At 44.8% G+C, this 21907-nt stretch overlaps 1 protein-coding gene across 1 annotated transcript in view; it reads right to left on the reverse strand.

Moving 5' to 3' along the window:
• Positions 1-14689, reverse strand: part of PTCHD1 (patched domain containing 1) — a 59581-nt gene extending 44892 nt beyond the window's left edge. Inside the window, exon 1 of the mRNA XM_062184031.1 lies at positions 14339-14689. Within this exon, the coding sequence (XP_062040015.1) occupies positions 14339-14689 (351 nt within the window). The remainder of the gene's footprint in view (positions 1-14338) is intronic.
• Between the last annotated feature and the right edge of the window lie 7218 nt (positions 14690-21907).

The raw sequence follows: 21907 nt of genomic DNA on the forward strand, positions 1-21907 counted from the left end.
AATTTTTGAGAGAGGGTTGTTGATTTCTCTATAACAGTGGATTTGCCTATTCCACCTTTCAGTTCTTGGTTCATATTTTGATGCTCTGTTCTTAGGTGCATACATGCTTAGGACTGTTTTATCTGCTTGGACAACTGATCCTTTTATCATTATGTAATTGTAATGTGCCTCCTGATAATTGTCCCATATTCTGAAGTTAGCATTGTCTGAAATAAATATGACTTCTCTAGGTTTTCTTTTGATTAGTTTTGAAAAGGTGTATATCTATCCCTTTATTTTTAACCTATTTGAGTCTTCATATTTAAGTGGGTTTCTTGTAGACAACATCTGGGTTTTATATTTTTCATAATCCCCTTTGACAGTGCCTTTACTTGATGTATTTATAATATTCACTTTTATACTGATTATTGGTATAGTTGGATTAATAGCTATTGAGGATGTAACTGTTTTCCGTTTATTACATTTGTTCCATGTTTCTTTCTACCCTCCTTTTCTGCCTTCTCTGGTTTTAACTGAGCATTTAATCTCTTAATATTTCAATTTGTAGGTATTTTAAAAATATTTTAATGATGGCTCCCGCACTTAAAATACACATAACTAATCTCAGTTCACCTTTAAATACTACTATACTGCTTAACATGTAATAAAGTTATGTTATAATAGAGTATGAGGATACTTCAAAACTTTCATGAAAAAGGAATTAAAAGATAATTTTATTTTGGTGCAAATTGAATTCCATGCCTATGAGGGGTCTTCAAAAAGATCAGAGGAAATGTATAATGTGAACAAAACTATGCATGGATTTCAGATTTTTGTGCCAAAATAAATGTATCTTTTAATTGCATTTTAAATTACTTTTAAAAGCATTTATTTGAAAAGCGGAGAGAAAGAGAGTGATATTCTATCCACTGGTTTACTTTCTAAATGCCTGCAAGAACCACAGCTGGGCCAGACTGAAGCCAGGAGCCATGTAGGTGGCAGGGACTCAAGTACTTGAGCCATGATCTGCTGCCACCCAGGGTGTGCCTTAGCAGGAAGCTGGATCATAAAGTAGAGGACTCTATCCCAGGCACTCCATATGGGATGTGGGTGTCCCAAGTGGCAGCTTAGCCTGCTGTACCACCTGCCCCAAACTGTTCAAAGTACCCTCAGGTTCCCAGTTCCTTCCTTATATTCTCTGTTATAAGGCTGCTATTCATTTCACTTATCCACGTGTTATTATTCAGTCCATTGTTACTGTTGTTTTAAATGATCTTTTAGATCAATTAAAAAATGAAATAGAAATATTCTACCTTAATTTGTCCTTTCTTTAACATTCTTTACGTAGATCTGAGTTTCTAAGCTATATTATTTTCCTTCTACCTGAACAGTGTCATTTAACTTTTCTTGTATGACATGTCCACTCACAGCAAATTCTCTGTTTTTATCTCTGTTTTATCTCCTTTGCTTTGAAGCATTATTTTTTAGATACAGAAGTTTTGGTCAGTAGGAATTTTTAACTTTATGCTTTCTCTTCTTGCTTTTTTCCTGAGAAGTGTAAATATTATCCTTGTTCCTTTATGTAAGGTGTTTCCCCTCCTCTAGTCTCTTTAAAGATTTCCTCTTTGTTTTTGCTTTTCTCTAGTTCAACTACGACACATTTAAGGCTGATTTTATGAGTACTTAGCCTTCTGGGTGTTTTCTTAGCTACCTGGGTTTGTGGTTTGGTGTCTGTCATTAATTTTGGGAAGTTCTTGGCCATTATCATTTCAAATAAATCTTCTACTTCACTCTCACTTTTCCTTCTAGTATTCATTATATGTATAGTGCCCCACAATTCTTGGATATTCTGTTTGAGGTGTTTTTCTTTTTCACTCTTTCAACTCTGTGTTTCAGTTTGTGAAGTTTCTCTTGCCTATATTTACTATCACTGATTATTCCCTTGTTGTGTTGAGTCTACTGATGAGTTCAGCAAAATCACCATTACTCTTACAGTGTTTTTATCTCAAGTATTTCCTTTTTGTTCAGCCTGAGAGTCCATCTCTTTCTTACATTACCCACCTGTTCTTGATGATGTATATTTTTTCTAATAAAGCCCTTAAAGTACTAATCACTGTTATTTTAAGTTCCTTGTCTGAGAATTCTAACATCTGTGTCAGATCTGTATCTTATTCTGATGCTGCTTTTGTCTCTACATTTTCTTGCAGTAAAGATCTATGTTCTTCAAGAGTTGGTATGTATTTCATATTTGTTGTAGCTATAGGTACCAGAAGCCTCAACTTTCTGTCGTCCTTGTTTTTGTCTCTGCTGTTGTCTTTGGGCTTCTCTTTATACTTTCCTTAGACAGAATCTGCTTCTTGCTGCGCTTTTTTTTTTTTTTTTTTGACAGGCAGAGTGGACAGTGAGAGAGAGAGACGGGGAGAAAGGTCTTCCTTTGCCGTTGGTTCACCCTCCAATGGCCGCTGCAGACAGCGTGCTGTGCTGATCTGAAGCCAGGAGCCAGGTGCTTCTCCTGGTCTCCCATGCAGGTGCAGGACCCAAGCACTTGGGCCATCCTCCACTGCACTCCCGGGCCACACAGAGAGCTGGCCTGGAAGAGGGGCAACTGGGACAGAATCCGGCGCCCCAACTCAGACTAGAACCCGGTGTGCCGGTGCCGCAGGCGGATTAGCCTATTAAGCCATGGCGCCAGCTCTTGTTGGTCTTTCAGCTATAATCTACTTCTACTATATTGGAGCCTTGTTGGTGTAGGAGTAAAGTATGAGAAAGGGAAATGCTATATAATCATCCAATGAAATCTCAGTCTTTTAGTAAGCCTATGCCTTGGGTCTATGATTTTCACAAGTATTTTTTCAGTGATTTATTTTTTTGCCCCCTGTCTTCTCCCTTTCCTGATTCAAGTGCTCCAAATCAATTTTTTGAATCTCTGATCCATTAACTTTCCCCCTTTAGGTAAGGCAGGAAGGCTAATGGGGATTATAGTCAGGAGGTACCCAAGATACAGTTTAGAATTGTGCTCCGGAACATCTAATCCCTTGGAGCATAGGCCTTTCTTATGGAGAATACTGGATGAATTTTGCAATGGTAGTATTACTGATCCTATTTTTATGGGTGGGGAAATAGAACACACATACCCGGAAAGAGTTAAATTACTTAATCAAGTACAGATTAATACTTTACAGCCTGAAACACAGAACTTAGGGGTTCTGGAACAGTGCTTACCCCACAAAGACAAAACTGGAACTTACTGAACTTCAGCTGCTGCTCTTCTTTGCCTCTACTAGCACTGACAGCAAACAGCAGTTGATAATGAACATTAACTTTCAAGGATGTGCTTGTGGACACCTCACCTCTGGCGAGTAACAAAGACTCTTTCCTTAGCCAAACTCTAGTCAAGCTTCTCTGAACCCTCTTTCAGATAGGCCTCAGCTTTTAGACACTCAATTTTAGCAAGAATTATGTCAAGTCCATTTGGCCAGAATCCCCCACTGCCCGTTTCTGATTACTCTGGATGTTTGACCATTCTCCATCTCCCTCCACCCCCAGGTGATATATGATCACCTTTGTCTACCTTCATCAAGAATCCTAGAAGGTCAGTTTAGCCAGAATTCCTCCCTTACCTCTGATGGTTCCCCTTAGAAATTTTCCATCCACTGACCACACTGTACACCTTGTAAATTCTCACTTTTCCTTATTGTATGCAGCTGAGCCTGATCTTTCTCCCTTACCACAAAACGTCACTGCAGCAGTTCCCATACCTACCTCAGTGGTTCTCCTGAATAAAGTCTGCCTTAGCATTTCTTTAATAAGTGTTATGAATAATTCTTCTCTAACACAGCCATAGTGCTGGGGCCCTGTCTCAAAAACACAGCATGGAGCTCCTATTTGTGCCTGCTGTGCCTTCTGGTTTGCTTAAGGACTTTATGCAAAGATAAAGGACAGATGACTCTGTATGGGAAGTCTTGGGTAGAAAGTAAGCCTGGGCAATATGTATATGGTGATAGTAGCAACAACATCCACTGTGCATGGGAGATGGTGGGTATCTCTCTTCCACCTCAATGTGTTCTTTCCTCTACGCAGCCTCTTTACCCTGAACCTGGATTCAAGCCCCTCTCTCCAAAATGCCTGCCTTGTACTGCAAACTTCACATATCCAGATTTATGTAGTAACCTTTATATAACAGCTACAACAACAGCATCCATCAGAATGAACTGCTGAACAAATAAATTTTGTACCCTACTCTATCTATTGGCCAGATTCTACAGGGGAAGATTGCATTTTTGGAGTTAGTCCTGGCAGGTAATTACTAGGATGATTTTATAGCAGTACCCTCAAGATGTGGTCCTTGGAGCAGCAGGAACAGCATCACCTTGGGAAACTGTTAGAAATGCAAATGCCTGAGCTCCATCCCAGACCTACTGATTGAGAAAAGCTCCGGGGTTTGGAGGCCTGTCTATTCAGACATGTCCTCCAGGGGCTATCTGCTCAAGTTGGGGCGCCTATAGAGGCTACTTTAGCTTATAGGGGCAATTTAGTTGTACTCAGGAGATACAAAGGTTCACAAGGCTCCTCAGGTCCACTACTCCACTGCTCTACTCCAAGTGTGGTGCAGGAGCAGCTGCACTGGCATCCCTGGGAGCTTGTTACAAGTGCAGAGTCTTAGGCCTGCTGCATCAGAATCTGCATGTTTGTAGAGGATCCCAGGGAATTCAGAAGCAGGTTCAAATGTGAGACACACTGCTATCTCCCACTTACAATGAAGTTAGTTTTGTTTGAAGAGATTAGGCATAGAGTACAAGGCAGTCAGAGAAATCTTTTTTAGTGGATTTGAATTGGAGACTAAAGTTATATGTTTCTTCTAGGACCCTATAAAAGGAAATTTGGAAAAGGAGTGGGTGGGAAGTGTACTGACCTAAATGATCAAAATATCCAGTAGCAAAATTCCACAACCTCTCAATTTCAAACGGCCTTACAATGATCAGTTCGCCTGGTTCTCCTGATCTCTGGTGATTATAACAACACTCTTCCCTTTGAAGTGCTTGCAGATCTGCTTATGTGGGCAAGATTTCCCAAGGAAACACTGTAGTCATGTAAATGAAGTGGGAGAGGAGAGTTATGAATTCTCTCTCCTAAATTGCTGGAGGTTTCCTTTTTCTGGCATGCTGTGAGTAGTGAGGATAACCTTGAAAACAGAACCCACCACCTTCCAGAGCTTTTAATTCCAAAGGCACGTCCCTGGGCAGGAGGCAAGGGTTTTCTTTATGTGCAGAGCCCTGTCAAGCATGAAGATTTGGTTCTGAGCCTGAGAAACTACCTTGTTGAGGGGGGAATGCAACGTGCCAGTCCGCTGTACTGCTCTGCATGCCTAAGAACTGTCTGCAGCCAGAGGAGCTGCCTGCTCAGCAGTAGGATGAATCCCATCATCTGTAATGACTCAGAGGGAGTCAGTAAAGACCAGCAAATTGCCAATATGAGTATTGAGAATGTAGATTGAGCACCCATTATTGCCAGTTGGATCAAAGAAAAAAAATGCCTGCATGTATATTTACTCAATAGGCAATACTGGCTCTGAAAGAGCTGTCACGTGTGGGGAGATACCAGCATTTTCAAGGCAAATAGTAGTAATGATGACATGCATTACAGAAGGCTACAGTTAGCACCTTCACATCCCTTATTTCATTGTATTCTTATGTAAAGTGGATATAGGAGATTGTATTCCACCCTTAGAACCTGTTGGTCAGCAAGTTTAGGTGACTTGCCTAAAGGTGGAACCTGTGCTTGGCTTTTCTGGCTCCAGATGCAGTGCTTCATCTACAGTAGCTGTATTTGAGTTTTGCTGTTCATGATGTGGCCTGCTGAGTAGTAGCATCAGCATCAGCATCACGTGGGTACTTGTTAGAAATGCAGACCAGCAAGTCCCACCTCAGACCTGCTGGATCTAAATCTAGTTTAACAAGATGCCCAGGTGATGTCTATGTGCAGATTATCTTCATTCGGTATAACCACTTGCCTAGATATTTTACCAAAACAAGAACAAAAACAAAAGCCAACAACTCATGAAATTAAGGTAACAAGTATCAAATGCCTTTTGAACACTTATAATGACAGCTCCATAGCAGAGATGCATTGTTTCTTGAGGCACTGAGATGGAACTGACGAAGGAGGAGAGCCTCCTGGAAGAATGGGCAAAGGAATCACCACCTTTAATACTGTTAAATGAACAGTTCTGGTCTTTTCATTAAACTCAGAGATATGCTGATTTTGAGCCAGGATTGTTTTTTAAAGTTCACCCTTTAGAACAATACTTTCTATAGCATCACAGTGGTGATCTCTTGAACACTGATGCTATGGCTGTGAAAACCACTTTGTGATTTTTTTAAGTATTTTGACATTTGCATTTGAGTATGGATATGGCCTACGTTTCAAGACTTAACTTCAAGCCAAAAAGCGCATGTGTAGTGTGTTGAGCTGACTTTGCGTGTACTCACTAGGAGCTGCAGAGTGTTCCACTCCTCCACATAGGAACAGACTGCTGAATGGGGAGTGAGCTCAAGTTTATGCTTTCCAAGCTGCACTGAGACCAGAGGTGGTTATGCGTTTGGTTTTCTAAGAACTTCTCCTCACTAAAGTAAATGCCAGCAGATATGGAAGCAGAATGGGAGTTTATTGCTTCTCAACAACAAGTTTGAAATCAAGATTTGTCAAGGAAAAAAAAGTGAATATAGATCTAAAGAAATCACATGGCTATGCTAGCAGGCAAAATTATATCTGAGCAAAAGAAATCAATACAGAAGGAGAGCACATTTCCAATTCCACAAGCCATCAGCCAGCAACAATTTATAAAGCACTTGCTGCACACGCCACATTATTCTAGACTCTAGGAGAGATTTGGCTGTTTCAGACATTGTTCCTGTCCTTGAAGAGTTCAAGATCTTGCTCAAGAGAAACTATTATATAGCAATAAGGCGAATTGCATAATGGTCTACAGCTAAGTGTGAAAGAATGTGGATACGAATGAAAGACAGATATATGTAAGTGAAAGAAGACATGAAACTGAGACCTCATAAAATAGGAAACTTTTGAGTTGGACCTTAAAGGAAGGAGGGATGGAGGGCTTTTCTAGGGATGATAACAACAAAAGTAGGTGTGTGAAACTGGGGACTGTGAAATGGGGGCTTGCAGACTTTCGTATTCATAAATGAAAGAGTGGCTGGGTGTGTGCCACATGTCCTGGGGGGTGTCTAGGTCCTGTCTGGAATTATCTTTACCAGCATCCCATGATTCTGATCAAATTCAAGATATCTAAACAGCTATGTTGGGATCATTCTAAACTGTAAGCTTCATGAAGATTGTATCGCAGTCATCTTGTGGAGTGAAGGGATGGATATCATTGAAGAACCTGGGCCCTACATCTCTGGATGGCTCTAAGACCCTTAAGGAGGATGCTTTCAAGGCCCCACCCATATTCCCTCTGTTCACATTCACCCCGATACAGCAATGTCACTTACTGCAAACACCTATAGTGCTCTGTGTGAGGCTTTTAAAATTAAATAAAAATATGCCTGTAGGGGCAAACACAGCATATGGAAATGCCATGAGTTTAATGCCCCCGTGTGCAGCCTGATCAACCAGTGGTAGCTGTAATTGTGGAAAAAATATCCAGCTTCTTCAACCATGGATGGGATTTCTCAGATCCATGTATCTCCCAAAGTTCCCCAGTGAGACTGGGCCCCAGTTGCCCAGAGTAGACACTTGCTTCATAATCCCGATTGGCTTCTACTTTGTATTTTAGTTCCCCCCTCCCTAGTCAGCGTTTTCTGATAGTACCTCCCAAGAAAAATGCTTGCACTCTAACAAACCCTCATCTCAGCTGTACCTGGATGCCATGCAGTAAGCCTGAAGTGGATACCTAACAACAGGGATCTTCTAAAAATTACAGAAATGATATTCTCAAGAGAATTTCTTAGAGAGCAAGATGATAAAAATAGCTTCTCTGTTCCCTCATTGCCTCCTTTTGTTCAAAATATGAATTCTGAAGTTGAAGGCACGACATAATATGACATATTACTCAGGGCTTCCCATATGAAATAACAACTGATTTTGATTTCCTTTTTTTCTTGTCTTTTAAAGGGTAGAGATTACTCACCTCCCCTGCTGGTCATTAAATCAGTCTGGCAGGATTCCTCGGTAGTTCTGTGGCCTTCTGGGTATGTGGCGGAGACACAGGCAGTGCTGCAGACAGGCCTGCTTGCTGTGATGTGCTACCAAGCAGGTGACTTCAAAGGTCTGCTTTAAGCCTATCTCAAGTATCACTCAGGGCTCACACTGAGCCCCCAAAGTCAGGTACCAGATGGCATATCCCAAAGAGTCAAAGTTGATCAGCTCACTAGCATCTCATGTTTCCCTAGCTTCTGTGCCAAAGGGATGCTATAGTCTCCCCCATAGAAAACAAAGAACTATGTTAGCTTATTTCTCCTTCTCTTATTTATTATAAGAAATTCACAGTTGTTCTGCGAGGTATGTAGGTCCAGTGAACTTTGAGAGGATCAGTTTTTGTGTTCATTTAAAAAATCTAGTCATGCTTCCCTAACTCTAATATGGCATTAAAAAGTTGGGCTTCCTCTCACAGTGTGGATTTAAGTTTAGATTTGTGTGTAACCATAGTTTGTCCCAAATGCTTACTTCCAGGGGGAAAGTAGATGACTGCTTCCCAAATCTAAATGAGACAAGTGGGGTGGACATTAGAAATACTAGTTCAGAAATGGAATGTGCTTAAAGGTCAGGCAACCCTGGAGTGAAGTTGTACTTTGATTATTTGGATACACCTCCTATGAAATGAAAGGAGAATGAAAAACGATCTCAGCCTCTTCCTAATTTTCTCCTGGTGCAAAAATGAAGTGTCAAAGGCAACTGACTGGCCCAGCAAGTACACAAGTGTTGCCCCTTCCAGCCAGGACTCAATCTTTTCTAAGAGCATCTGCCACTTGGATAACTCACAAAAAGGACTGGACTGCCCAAGGCATCATAGAATATGTCATCCGACAAAACACCCTGAGATGCTAAGAGTAGATTCCAGCCTCAGTGTCTGCAGAGATGACCTTTAACATGCCTTCCAAACCCAAGGTTCTTTGATTCCATGTTCCTTGGATGCAAGGCTTTTTTTTTTTTTTTTTTTTTTTCTGTTTTATGCTCAGAAAAGCAGAGCAGCTGGAATAGGCAACAAAGTGCTGCCTCCTGCCTCCTCAACAGGTCATCACTCACAGTAGGGTCTTACACAGTGGCCTAAGTGGGCAACTGCTACAGATTGAGGCTTTCAGTGTGCTGATAATTGGCACTCTATTAACTGACAAGCCTCAAAGGCCAGTGTCAACTTAGCAGCTTTGCCATTCAAGCAGTTAGATTGCATTTCGTTTCTTGGGTTCCTCTAGAGTGGGTGGAATTTAGACCACAAGGGACAGAGCTAGGGGAGACAGCAAGATAACTGCCTCTTGGAAAAGATTACACTGGAAAATCTGGTCTATGCCCAATTGCCCAGGAGAGCATCACCTCAGAAGTCATGGTATCTGTCCTCAAAATTTAAGATTTTTGGATAGGAACTTCTCTGGTGTTTTTTCATTTTACATAATCAGTATAGCTGAAATAAATCCTAATGAAAAAGAAAAGAAACACAAAAGATGGCACTATTGACGTTTAGGGCCAGATAATTCTTTGATGTGAGGGCTGTGCAGTGCATTAAGGGATATTTAGCAGCATCCTCAGCCTCTACCCACTAGATACCAGTAGCACCCCATACTCTAGTCGGGACAACTGAATATGCCCCCAGGCATTGCCAAATGTCCCCTGGAGGGCACAGTCACACCACGTCGAGAACTACTGCCTTATAGATTATTTTAACTCCTGAAATTATTCCAGTATTTGAATTTCAAAGTACAACATAGGAACTTCTTATGTAAAGGTTCAGAAAGCAAGTATTTCAGGCTTTGCAAGCCGGGTGAATCTTTGCTACATAGTCTTCTTTGTGTTTGTTTTGCATACAATATTTTAAAAAAGCAGAAACTTATTATAAGCTAAAAAAGTAGACTGAAATTTGCCAATCCTTAGATTGTAGAGGAAGAAATAATGGTGACTCCCATAATGGTGGAAAGTGTTGAGACAGTATTTGGAAAAACTGAGATCTCTATCCGGCTACCTGGTCTTCCTAACCTTGGGCTAGCAGTTATTCTATCCTTAGAAAACCTAAATTAAATAACTTCAGGTTAAGTTCTATTAATCTTGTTTCTAACTTATGTTTATTGGGGATGTGTCCTTCCCTTGCTTTGAAATAAAATATGAGATTCCTCTGAAGAAGAGGACATTGTACATAGGAAATGTCCTTATGCAATTGCAACACTGAAATATGTTGTGTTATGACTTCAGAAGTTATTAAGGAAGGGAAAATGGTTATCTTGGAAAAAGAGAAGCCTAGAAACTACCTGTAAAGTTTTAAAAATATCATTTTGAAAAAACCTTTCAAAGTACTTTTGGTAGAATTTTCTTTGCCTGTCACATAAATGTCTGCTTGACTACTGTCTTCTAGGGACTGTGTAATCCCTTAGAGCTGAATCCACCTGGAGCCCGATCATGTCCATCTCTCAAATAGGAAACACTTTTGTTCAGTCATCCAGAGATTTTTCCAGGATTCTTTCTATCTTTGTATATTGGTAATTACTCATATGTTATGCTTTGGACATTTTCATTTTTTTGGGGTGGATTTTCAATGATACCAGATAGAATCAGTCAAGAAAATTTCCTTATTATCCAATTACCACTCTTAGAACAATAGTATGAGATGGGATATAAGACACCGGTCAAATATACTTCACATGGGTAACAACAATGTACACTTTAACTCATTCAAATAATTTATCATATGAAAAGGCAGTGAATGATAGTGAAAAGAGCACTGGGCTTAGAGATCAAAACCTGGATCCCAGCAGTGGTTCTGTCCTTGTCTTTTTTCTATGGACAAGTCAGTTAGCTTCTAAGGAGTTTTCTTATCTGTAAAATGGAATAACAGCACCTCTCCCAGTTTATGGTTTTTAAACATACTGTATGTTTATTACCTATAATGTGGTGTAAAGTTGATATTACCATAAGGACTGGTCTAAACTGATTATTCTCTCTATATGGGTGATTCTGGAATAAATTAAGTATTAGTCATATCCTGGATCAATTATCTATGGGACCTTCTTGATACTTCATTTTAATTGATCAAAAAGAGACATCTGTACAAGCTTATGACACCCTACTTTTAAATTTGTGCCAAGATGAATATCATAGGTTTTCTGTTAAGAATATAATGAGCTAAATTTAATTTTCTAGTAAAATAAAGAAATCAATAGTTGAGCCTTGACCAGCACTGTCAGGTTCTACCCTCTTTTGCCCCAAATTACATCTTTTTCTTGTAGACCTTATTGCTAGGGAGAGTCACCCCTTATGGTTTGGAGTCAGATTCTATGCTGCCAAATCTGAGTATGTTGATCATGTCGCTTGAACAAATTTGAAAACACTCTTTCAAACCAAATGAGTGGGATTTTCAAATGTAGATTTTTTTCTATGATACTCTGAATTACATTTTTAAAAAGGGGAAACGTGTCCTCATATTTTGTTGTCACACCCTCCCAGTCTATTTTTGGTCAGCAACTAGCTGCACTAGTATTCCAAGAATGATCTCCTTCATTGAACAGGTACAACCCCAAAACATAATGAGGAAAGAAACATCATGCTTGCAGCTGCACCCTACAAAACCCTGCCAGTTACTTCCTCCACTTTGATAGTGGGGCCTGAGAAAGTCTCCAACCCTTCTTATGCTCTGGCCACTTCACTTGGAATGTGATGCGTTCAAACAGGCCAGGACTGTGTTTTGTTGTGTACAGTGTTAGCTGGTGGTGCTATCCTTGATGCCAGCAACAGAGTATCAGAATGACACTAATAATGGCAATAACTGTGACTCTTGTACTCTTAACACCTTTTGTAAAGGATAAGTCATCATGTCTCTAAATGGAGAAAAAGAAAAGAAATAAGTGCTCACTCCCACACTTTACATTACCATGACTACTGAACGGCCATTTCCCTGTCTCCCTGCTCCATACCTACCAAAAATAAGGGTTGGATGAAGAAAGAAACAATGAATATATCATTTTAAATCTCAGGCCATTCCCTAGGTTTCATAAATCAGGGTTTTTATAAGCTGTGCGGACTCATGCGGCCAGAGAGCTATCAGCTAGAAATGAGTTCTGACCACTAGTCAGCTTGGTTTTGATTTTACCCAGACACTTCCAGCATGAAAAACTATCCCATTTCTCAAAACAATCCACTGACTCTCCCACTTGTCCTTTAGACATGGAGGCAAAGCCAGCCTTCCTCTCTCCAGTCCTAACCTTCTCTTATAATACTCGTTTCTCTCCTAAACTGATCAAAATCAAAGCGCGGGGGGGGGGGGGGGAGGGGGGGTTAGAATCCAGTGGCAAAGAGATCTGATGTGCCTGTTGATGTCTCATTAACCTTGAGAGTGAAAGGAACGGCGACTGCTCATCACAGTGATGCCTTGTTAGGGGAGAAAAAGCCAATGGAAAGACTGCCTTGGACAAAAATACAAAGAGAAACATCATTTAGTAGATCATCTATCAAAAAGCAGGGCATTTCCAACCGTCTGGCCTGACTAAATCTCTAGTTTCCTTAACATGGTGCTGAATCTACTGCATGTTTTCATGGGAAAGCACTGGAAGCAGCATTATCTGTGTGTCAAAATATGTACACTGGAATACTGAAAAAAAAAACACTTGGATGTTGGAAGTACAATCATGAGAAAAACATCTCAGGATTAACATGAAGAAAATTCTGCAATGTGTGACTGAATATATGTGATGATCTGAGTGCCATTAAAATGTCCATGAGCCACTCGGTGTGGCAAGGTCCTAATTCCACTGAGCCCCCAGGCAGGTTCCCCTCAGTACTAATCTTGCTCATTGATAACCTGTCAACAGAGGAAGGGAAATAATAGAGGGAAATTAGCTTGTCTCTGGAGATAAACTGTTACTTATGGAGGAAAAAACAAGAGTTCCCCTGGTTCACCAGTGGACTCTTCTTAAGATAGGTAAACTAGACGTCTAACTGGAGTCTGTTGCCATATCTGGACCAAAGACCCACACAAACCCAGCACCTCCCATTCCTCTCCACCGGGGTCCCAGCTGAGGCTGGTTCCCTTCTGCCCTCCCGGAGGAAGGAGAACCTTAAGTAAACAAGCCCACATCCCCACCAGCCATTCAGATGGAACGTTCTCACCTATTTTTGCTTTTCCCTCCAGAAGTCTCCACTATTCACATCTCTAGTCCTCACTCCTCTGCTTTTCTTAGGAACTTCCTGAAACTTACTGCCATTAACCTCACTTTCCATATCGAATTCCCACCTCCTGCCAATGGCACAAGCGATTTCCAAGAGTGTCAACCTCTAACCGGCTGCTGTTTCCTGTTCTTTTCCGGGCTACACAACCAGGCTTCTGTTCTCACCCTTCTGGCTCTGCCCCTCACCCCTAAGCTCAAATGCACCCAAATAAAAGTGGATGGGTTGGTTCCCTCTTTGCCCAAAGAAGTTTTTGCATTTCTCAGAGAGGAACTACCGTGCAAGATGAAATAACTGCGAATTTCAAACCTCATCTCCTACCCTAATAGGCAGAGATGGCCACCTAGCTCCGGGGAAGTCGGCAGCAGGTCAGCCCCGAGTCCTCCCCAGGCGCCCCAGTTCTTTCTGGCTGGTTGGGAGGCGGTTTCCTCGCCATCCCGGGAGCCTCACATTCCTCAGCCCCTTCCCAACCTCCCTCCCCCAAGCAGCCTTTCTCCAAGCACTCGGGGGCCACAGGAGGGGAGAAAAAAAAAGGGGGGGGGGATGTGGAGAGGTGTCCTGGAATCTCCCCCAAGTATAGTATTTTGTTCTCAAGTACCAAGACTTTCTAGAATGTCTTCTCTTGTTCTACTCCTTCCTTGGCCCAGTTACCCCAAAGCCTCCCCACCCCCAAGCCCATTGCGACCAAAACAAGCGCACCGACCACAGCACCGCGGCCGCCGCCGCCCCAACTGTTGCAGCAGCTGCGGGGTGGCGGTGGAGGCGGCACGGGCAGGGCCGGGCCCGGACCTGGACGCTCCTTGCCCGGAAACCTGGGAGGCTCCGGGTGGCCACCCAGGGGCACGCAGTGCAGGGGAGCTCCTGCGGCAGCCTCCTGGGATAGGACTAGCGGCGCTCTCAGCCGGGACCCCCCGCGCTCACCCAGCCTGGCCGCGACAGGGGCACGGGCGGAGGCTGCCCGCACCCGCCCCCCTCTCACCTTTAAGATCAGGTCGGTGTGATGCTGGTCCAGCATGTTGGCTTTCTGGAAGGAGGTGACGATGACCCGGCCGTAGCGCCCGGGAGTCTGCAGGTCCGAGTAGAGCCGGTGCTTGGAGCGGTTGACCGGGAAGAGGCTGTTGACGAGGTTGCGCTCGATCTTGGCCAGGCTGTGCTGGGGCGCCAGCAGGTGCTCCACGCTCTCCTCGACCTGGTATCGGCTGAAGCTGGCGCCGAGCAGGATGGAGATGAGCACCGGCGCCGAGGCGAAGAAGACCGGGTGACTGGCAATGAAGTGGCCGAGCCGGGAGAAACACGTCCTCAAGCCCCTGTGCAGAACCTGCCGCAGCATCCTAGAGCAGAGCGGGCGCGGGAGGAGGGCGAGGCGCACGCTCGGCGCGGGCTCGGGCGGCGGCGGCGGCGGCGGCGGCGGCGGCGGTGGTGGTGGCGCCCGCGGCGGCGACGGCGGCGGCGGCGGCGGCGGCGGCGGCGGAGGCGAGACCCTGAGCTCTCCCGAAGCCGGGGCACCACCATCGGGGAGTCCCGCGCCGCGCCTCGGGAGGGTCCCCTCGGGCTGGAGACACGCCCTCCTGCCCGCGGCCGCGCCCACCCGGAGAGCCCCCCAGCTTGGCGGCCTCCGCGCCGCCCCCACCCCGCCCTACTCCCTGCGCCCTCCCCAGCCGCCGCCGCCTCCCGGCCCGAGGGTCTCCTCGCGGCGCGGGCGCGTCCCTTCTCAGCGCGGCCGGGGCCCCGGGCAGCCCCCACGGCGCGTCATGACCCCACTCACCCGACCCCCAAGGCCAACGACAGGGTGGCGCGGGGAGCGGCGGCGCTATCGCCTGGAGACTATGCGCGCCAGCCCTGGAACACGAGGACGGAGAATTCCAGGCTACACCCAGTCCTCTCCCCTCCCTCTGCTCCCCTCCCCCGGCCCGGCCCGGCCCGGCCCGCGCCACTCGCCCTCCCTTCCCCTGCCCTCCTCCGGGGAGACCCAGAAATAAAGAAAGAAATCGCCCCGATTTTCCAAACAAAAAAGTAAAGAGTTCTCGCGGAGCGGACGAGGGGCGGGGGGTTTGTCGGGCAGACCCGCTCCTAGCCCAGTCTACCCAGAGGCGGAAGGGAGCAGGCTGAAGACTGCGTGCGCCCCGCTCTCGCCAGGCTCAGGTGGTGGCGCGCACTGGCTGGTGCCGAGAGGGGGTGGGGAGCGAAGACGCTCGAACGTGGAAATCACGCCTCCTCCCAAGTAAGAGCCATTTAAGATAGCCCCAACACTGCAGCTTCAGCGGGACCACGGGATTGGGGTGCGCGGGGAGCACGTCTACCCCAAATGTGCCCGTGGAGAATTGTTCTCTCGCGCCCGAATGCAAGGTCCTTCCAGAGTGGATTGGCGCTGGGCAATGTTGCCCTGCGCCCCCCAACCTTTTCACAAGTCCCCCAGTAATAAAAGTGCTGATAATGACAGACACTTGGTGGAACCAGCCGTCGCCAGGGCTCCCGGGCTCCCGACTCTCCGCCCAGCCGCCGCCGCCGCCACCGCCTCTGCCTCCTCCTCCTCCTCTCTCTGTCGTCACTGGCAGGTCTGGGGGACCTGGTGCGGCGGGGCTGACGCGGGTGCCCCTGCGGGCATAGAGTGTTTGAGAAAGGCTAGTCAGGGAGTCAGGAGCGTTAACCCCCTTCTCTCTGCCCTCTCCTACATATGCGAGACTGTGAAAGTGAGGAGAACCTTATCTCAAGCCCGAGAGATACAGGTTTTCCGAGCGTGCCGAGCCGCAGGGGGCGCGGGGGAGCCCGGGGGGCGCCGACGGCTGGGCAAAGTTGGGCGTGTGCTTGTACGCGCCAGCCGAGAGCTAGCAAGCAGCCACTCTGGTTCCCCTCGCACTCCCCCTCCGGAGAATTCCCCGAGAAGGCGGGCGCCGGCTTTGGGCCCGGGATAGACCTGCGGCGGCGGCGGGAACGGCCACGCACAGGTACAATTTAGTGCGTTTGGTTGCGCGCTCTAAGCCTCTGGGTCAGTCCATTGCAATGCAGATCGAGCCGGATCTCAGAGTCTGGGTCATTGAGGCGCTCTGTCCGGCCGGGGGGAGGGGAGAGGGGGGACCAGGAGGGGATGAGGGGTCCTTAGGCTCCAGGTGCTTGGCTTCCCTATCCTAAGCCTCTGATCTCTCCTGCTCTGCCTCGAGGTGCCAAGGGTCCAGCGGGAGGCAGCGGCGGCCGGAGGTGCGGTCCCCGGAGTGTGGCCCGCACTACTGAGCATGGACATGCATATTAATCAAAGCCCTAGGAAGACGGAATAGGAACTGGAGGAGGAGGAGGAAGAGGCAGAGAGGGAAAGAGGGGAAACGGGAGAGAGGAAGGTGTGTGTGTGGGAGAGAGAGAGCGAGAGAGATGGATGGGAGAAAGCAACTCTGGGAAGCATTACCCTAAGGAGCCCATCCCCAATGCCAAGCGGCCCTCTACTTCTCAAACTGAACTTGGGAACTTGCACGTTGAGAACAGGAAGTTGCGAACTGGGAAATCCTTTTTGATCCTCTCCTCCCTTCCTCCATACTCGACCCTCTTCCCTACATTCCCTCAGCAACACCTGCTACTGCTGCGCTGCCCGCTCCGAGGGCGCACTTGCCCAGCTGCGCTCCCTGGTCCTTCCACCCATCTCTTGTCCACTTTCTCTGCTCACCCGCGCCATTCCCCACCCAATCTCAGTTCGCAGAGGCTCCCCAGGACTCCTAAATCCTGCAGCTTCCAGCCAACCCCCATTCCCCCAGTACTGCCATTCCCAAGGAGGGACTCACTGAAAGGGGCTAGAGATTCCCCTGCACACTTTTTGCCCTTCCCCCAGCATCCTAATTTGTGTTCGCGGAGACGCGGCTGCTCTGCAGCGCTTTGCTGATTCACGATGATCGCGGAGGGAAAAGCCTCATTGACTTGTGCCCCTGCAAGCGGCGAGGCGAGCTCGAGTGGCTGCGAGGGCACGCGCTTTGGGAAACCACCCACCATTGCGCAGCTAAATGGCGGGGTGGATGCCCTGAGTGGCTCCCAGCCCGGGCAGACGAAAAGGCGGAAAGGCGCGGCTGGGGGTGGGGTTGGGGGTGGCAGTGTGGATTCTGCGGCCCCGCTCCTCGCGACTGAGCCAGTGGCAGGTAGTGGGTGGTCCCCTCTCAGGAGGCCACAACGACGTCTCTGCCAAGGGCAGGAACAGGGATGTTTCCCGTGCCCTAATGCCAGAGCAGGAGCAAAAGTAAGAGAAGGAAAACCAGCCTACAGGTCTCCTTGGGAAGCTTTGCATTTTAGCATAGCTCTTTTCGTCCTGCAATCCTTGTCCCTACAAAAGGTTGCTTCCCAACCTTGGTTTCCTCTCATCCCTAAAATTTCCACCCACTTAGTGACAGCTCTTATGCAGGATGAAGATCAGAAGTACCCGCTCTGCTCTTTAGTGCCTGGGTCGGATCTTAGAGCTAGAGAAACCCAGCAATGCTCAGCTAACCCAGGTGGGAGTGTTGGCTTCCCACACTGAAGGGCCTTTCCTTTAAGACCAAGTATTTGCTTTTAGTTTGGGGAACTTGCACCTGCCTGTGTAAACTCAGGGATAGAACCGCCTGAGAGTGGATTTTCACACATGTTTTATTGTGGGTAATCCAGTTAGTGTTGGCTAAATCGAATTGGAGTGAGAGGGAGACAATGAGAATGAACAGGAATGGTGTTGCCTCATTTCCAGATTTTTCTACTCTTGATTTAGACATTCACAGGAGCATTGCTACTACCAAAAACTTGGGTTCGCATTTGGGACAATGGCCTTGGGAACAGAGCTTCTGTGAGTACGTTCACAAATCATGACTTTTTCTCATTAAAAATGAATATATATTTTAGACAGTTTTTGAAATATAAAAAGGAACCAAAATACCTGTATCCCTGAACTCCCACTACATTTCAAAGATAACCTGTATTGAAAATTTATGGTAAACATAGACAATATAATTCTGAGGTTAAGAGTATTAGTTTGGTAGTGGCTGAGTTGAATCCTTGCTCCACTACTAACTATATGTTGGGTGAGTAAATTTACCTTTTTGTGCCACAATTTCCTCTTCTGGAAAATGGGAATGATAATGATACTTATCCCAAAGAGTAGCTGTGAGAGTTAAATCAAAGATAAAAAGCACCTAAAGCAGTGCCTGGAATATCACAAACATCTAATAAAATGATACTTGTTATAATTCCAGTCTTTGCTATTTCTGCATGCGTGAAAAGAAAAGCAGTCCCACACATCCAGGAGTTGCCCTGATGTTATCAGCTGGGCCTCAGTGTTACTGGGAGCTGAGCTGGCACTCACAGCTATGCTTTGGTGTTCTTGTGTTGAGCATCAACCATTTTTCAAAGCACTAATGTCCGATGAGGGCATTATGCCACTATAGTAGGTTAAGACAAAATTAGGACCACTCCATAAGCATGCCTCATTACAGACAAAACACCAATCTTGTTCCCACCACAAAAAAATGGCCAAGTATGTCCTTACCCTGCCTGCTTTGAGTGACTAGTGTGGTCTTTTAAAAACAAGTAATGGCTTTATCCTTGTTCTAGTCTTCTCTCTCTGCAGATAAAGATTTATGAAGACATCCAATCATAAGATTATCTCTGCTTCCTCACACTATCTGATGCTAAGCAAAGCCCACTGACTTAAACTTTCCCCCCAAATCACGTAACACAAGCCCAAATATAAGTCCTTTCCAACACCCTCTGGTTGAGATGCCCCTTTGTTCTCCAGGGTGTGTGTTCTCCCTCACTGCCACTGTTGATGTGGTCCTGGGAGGCTTTGGCAGGAGGGCATGGACACTGTATGTGCAATACTTATATACTTTATTTCTCTAAAATTGAGTATCATAGTAAACACTGTTTAGTAAGCATTTTTCCCAGTTAAAATCATGAGCATTTTATTGTGCAAGTTAATATTGTTAAAAAGTATTTTAATGACTGGACATAGAATAATATCATATGGCTGAACCTTAATTTTTAAAACTTATACCATCTTGTTAAATATCTGTTTTTTAAATTTACTATTATACATAATGCTGAGATGAACATCCTGAATAGAAATCTCTGACTGCATCTCTAATTATTTTCTTAGGGTCAAATATACACAACTATATTTTAAGTAGAATTCTCTTAACAGATGCTTTTCTAATTATTATTTAGTTGGGATGGACAAGTACTTTCCTTTGCAGAGATTAAATTCTTTGATAAAATACTGAATTAGTCCCACTCTACAGGGGTTTCTATCATCTGTTACATTTGGAATCAATCTCTTGGCTCAGTCTTTCTCACAGATGCCAGAGAGATTAATTGTGGTGTGGAATTTAAGGATTCTAAAGAGAAGTTATTGAGTTTCGTAAGGTTAGGAACAAGGGTTTACTTTTGTCTAGCAAATGGGTCAAGCATTAGCTTTCAGTCACATCACCGTCTGCTACCTGAGAAACAACGAACTATTTTCAAACATTTATCTTTAAGCAGTTTTCAAACATATATCTTTAAGCAGTTCTATCTCAACTGTGAAATCCCTACACATAGCAGGATCATGCAAAGGATATCTGAGAGGCTGAATGGAGGGTGGCACTTAGTACAGTGTGTTTATACCATCCTCATCTTGATGATACCAGCACATCATTGAGTGATGGGTGCTTCTGCTATTCTAAAGTAATCAAGGTAAGATTTATTAAATAATGGAAACACTTGCAGGGAAAGCCAAAGCTCCTTTGACAAATGTCACAGTTACCTTGGGCAGGGATGTCTCCATGAAACAACTACTGGATCTCATCCCTGTTTCCACCAAGAAGCTGCTTTATGCGAAGCAATTCTGTACTCCCTGAAATAGTACCCAAAGGAAGACTTTTAAAGATAGTTGAACTGCAGTTGAAGAAAGAAAGCATGTGTGGCAAATCCTAACAATCTGCTTAAGATGGGGAGACACACTGCTGTGTGTAGCTAATCCCTGGCCAGAAGTGTGTTTATTGAATGTCTGGGATTTTCACCATATTCTGCCAACTTAGCAGGCTCTTGCTATCATCATGAGCCTTTTAGAAGAATGATCCATGATGATGTAAGGTAAAAAGTCATGCGAAATCTTTTCCCAAATAAACATAGGACTTTGGGCTAAGAGAGAAATATTTCATGTATTGGTTCAAGGGAAAACATTTTGGCACACACTAACTAGGTGTCTGTGCTCACAATGCCGCTGGTGGATTGAGGTGGCCAAGTTCCAGCCTTTGTTTTTCTTTTCTTTTTTCTCTCTCCTAACAGAAAGCTTGGATTTACCTTCTTTCCAATTTTCAGATCCTCCTTTTCTTCAAAATTATTTCAAAATCCCAGCTTACATGTCTGATAACTCTTCTTAGACTGCCACAACTGAGATTATTTTGTTTAGCTCTGTTGGACAACTTTATTTGAGTTAGTTCAGTGAGCATGTTCTGATTATGGTCAGTGACTAGGAGAAACCAAGAAGAGATTTCCTGTTTTCCAGGACTTTTTAATCTAATAGGGTTGAGTAAAATATACAGAAGATTAAAATATGAACTTGCCAGGTAAATGCCAGGGAAGAGGCCTTGTCCCACCAGTGTGTGGGGGCTCATAAAAGGCATATAGATATCTGGTTCATCTCTGGTCTCAGAATACTTTTAGCTTAGCTTCTCGGCCTTTGGCTAAGATTAAGTGTAGAATACTTTTTAGCCCAGAGTTAACACCTTGCTTGCTATTTTGAATTTCTTTGTTATCTAATGTTTCTGATATTTATACACACATATTACATAGTATATGTAAAATAGTATATAATTTTTACTATTCTCTTAACAAAACTTGAATTTCCTAAAGGCTGAGTACCTTACTTTTAACTTCTGATTCTTTAGATGCTCCTTGCTGGGAGTTGGTACAGAGCAGGCTTGAGTAAATACATGTTGATAGCTTGTTAAAGGAAAATACAAATCACTGGAGGAGGATGAGGGTGTTTCCACATTCTGAAAGATGGCTTTTAAAGTCATTTTATTGACCATGATGGTCATTGGAGAAAAATAAGTTAACAATTCTCGTTCCCCATATTTAAAACATGTGTTAATATACCTGGGAAGTTTAGATGGTAAATAAGATGGTAGGGGGGAATGCTGACTTAAGAATAGTCCTCAAATTGGATAAGCACATTTAATGTGCAAACCAGCAGTGTTATTTGTAAATGAACACCTTTTTGCTAAACTGGGCTAATGAGACACTGGTTTAGACACAGTTCTGTTTAAACAAGGAATAGTATGAGGCACTGAGAACATTGAAAATAATAACGTGTGCATGCATTTAAAAACTAATCTATAGGGACCAGCACTGTGGCTTAGCAGGTAAAGCTGCCACCTGCAGCGTTGACATCCCATATGGGCACTTGTTCAAGTCCCAGATGCTCCACTTTAAATCTGGCCCCCTGATAATGAGCCTGGGAAAGCAGGGAAAGTCTTTGGACCCATTCCACCCACGTGGGACACCCAGAAGAAGCTCTTGGCTCTTGGCTTCTGGCTTCAGCCTGGCCCAGCTCTGGCTGTTGCAACCA

The sequence above is a fragment of the Lepus europaeus genome, chromosome X (genome assembly GCF_033115175.1).
Source record: "Lepus europaeus isolate LE1 chromosome X, mLepTim1.pri, whole genome shotgun sequence".
NCBI lineage: Eukaryota > Metazoa > Chordata > Mammalia > Lagomorpha > Leporidae > Lepus > Lepus europaeus.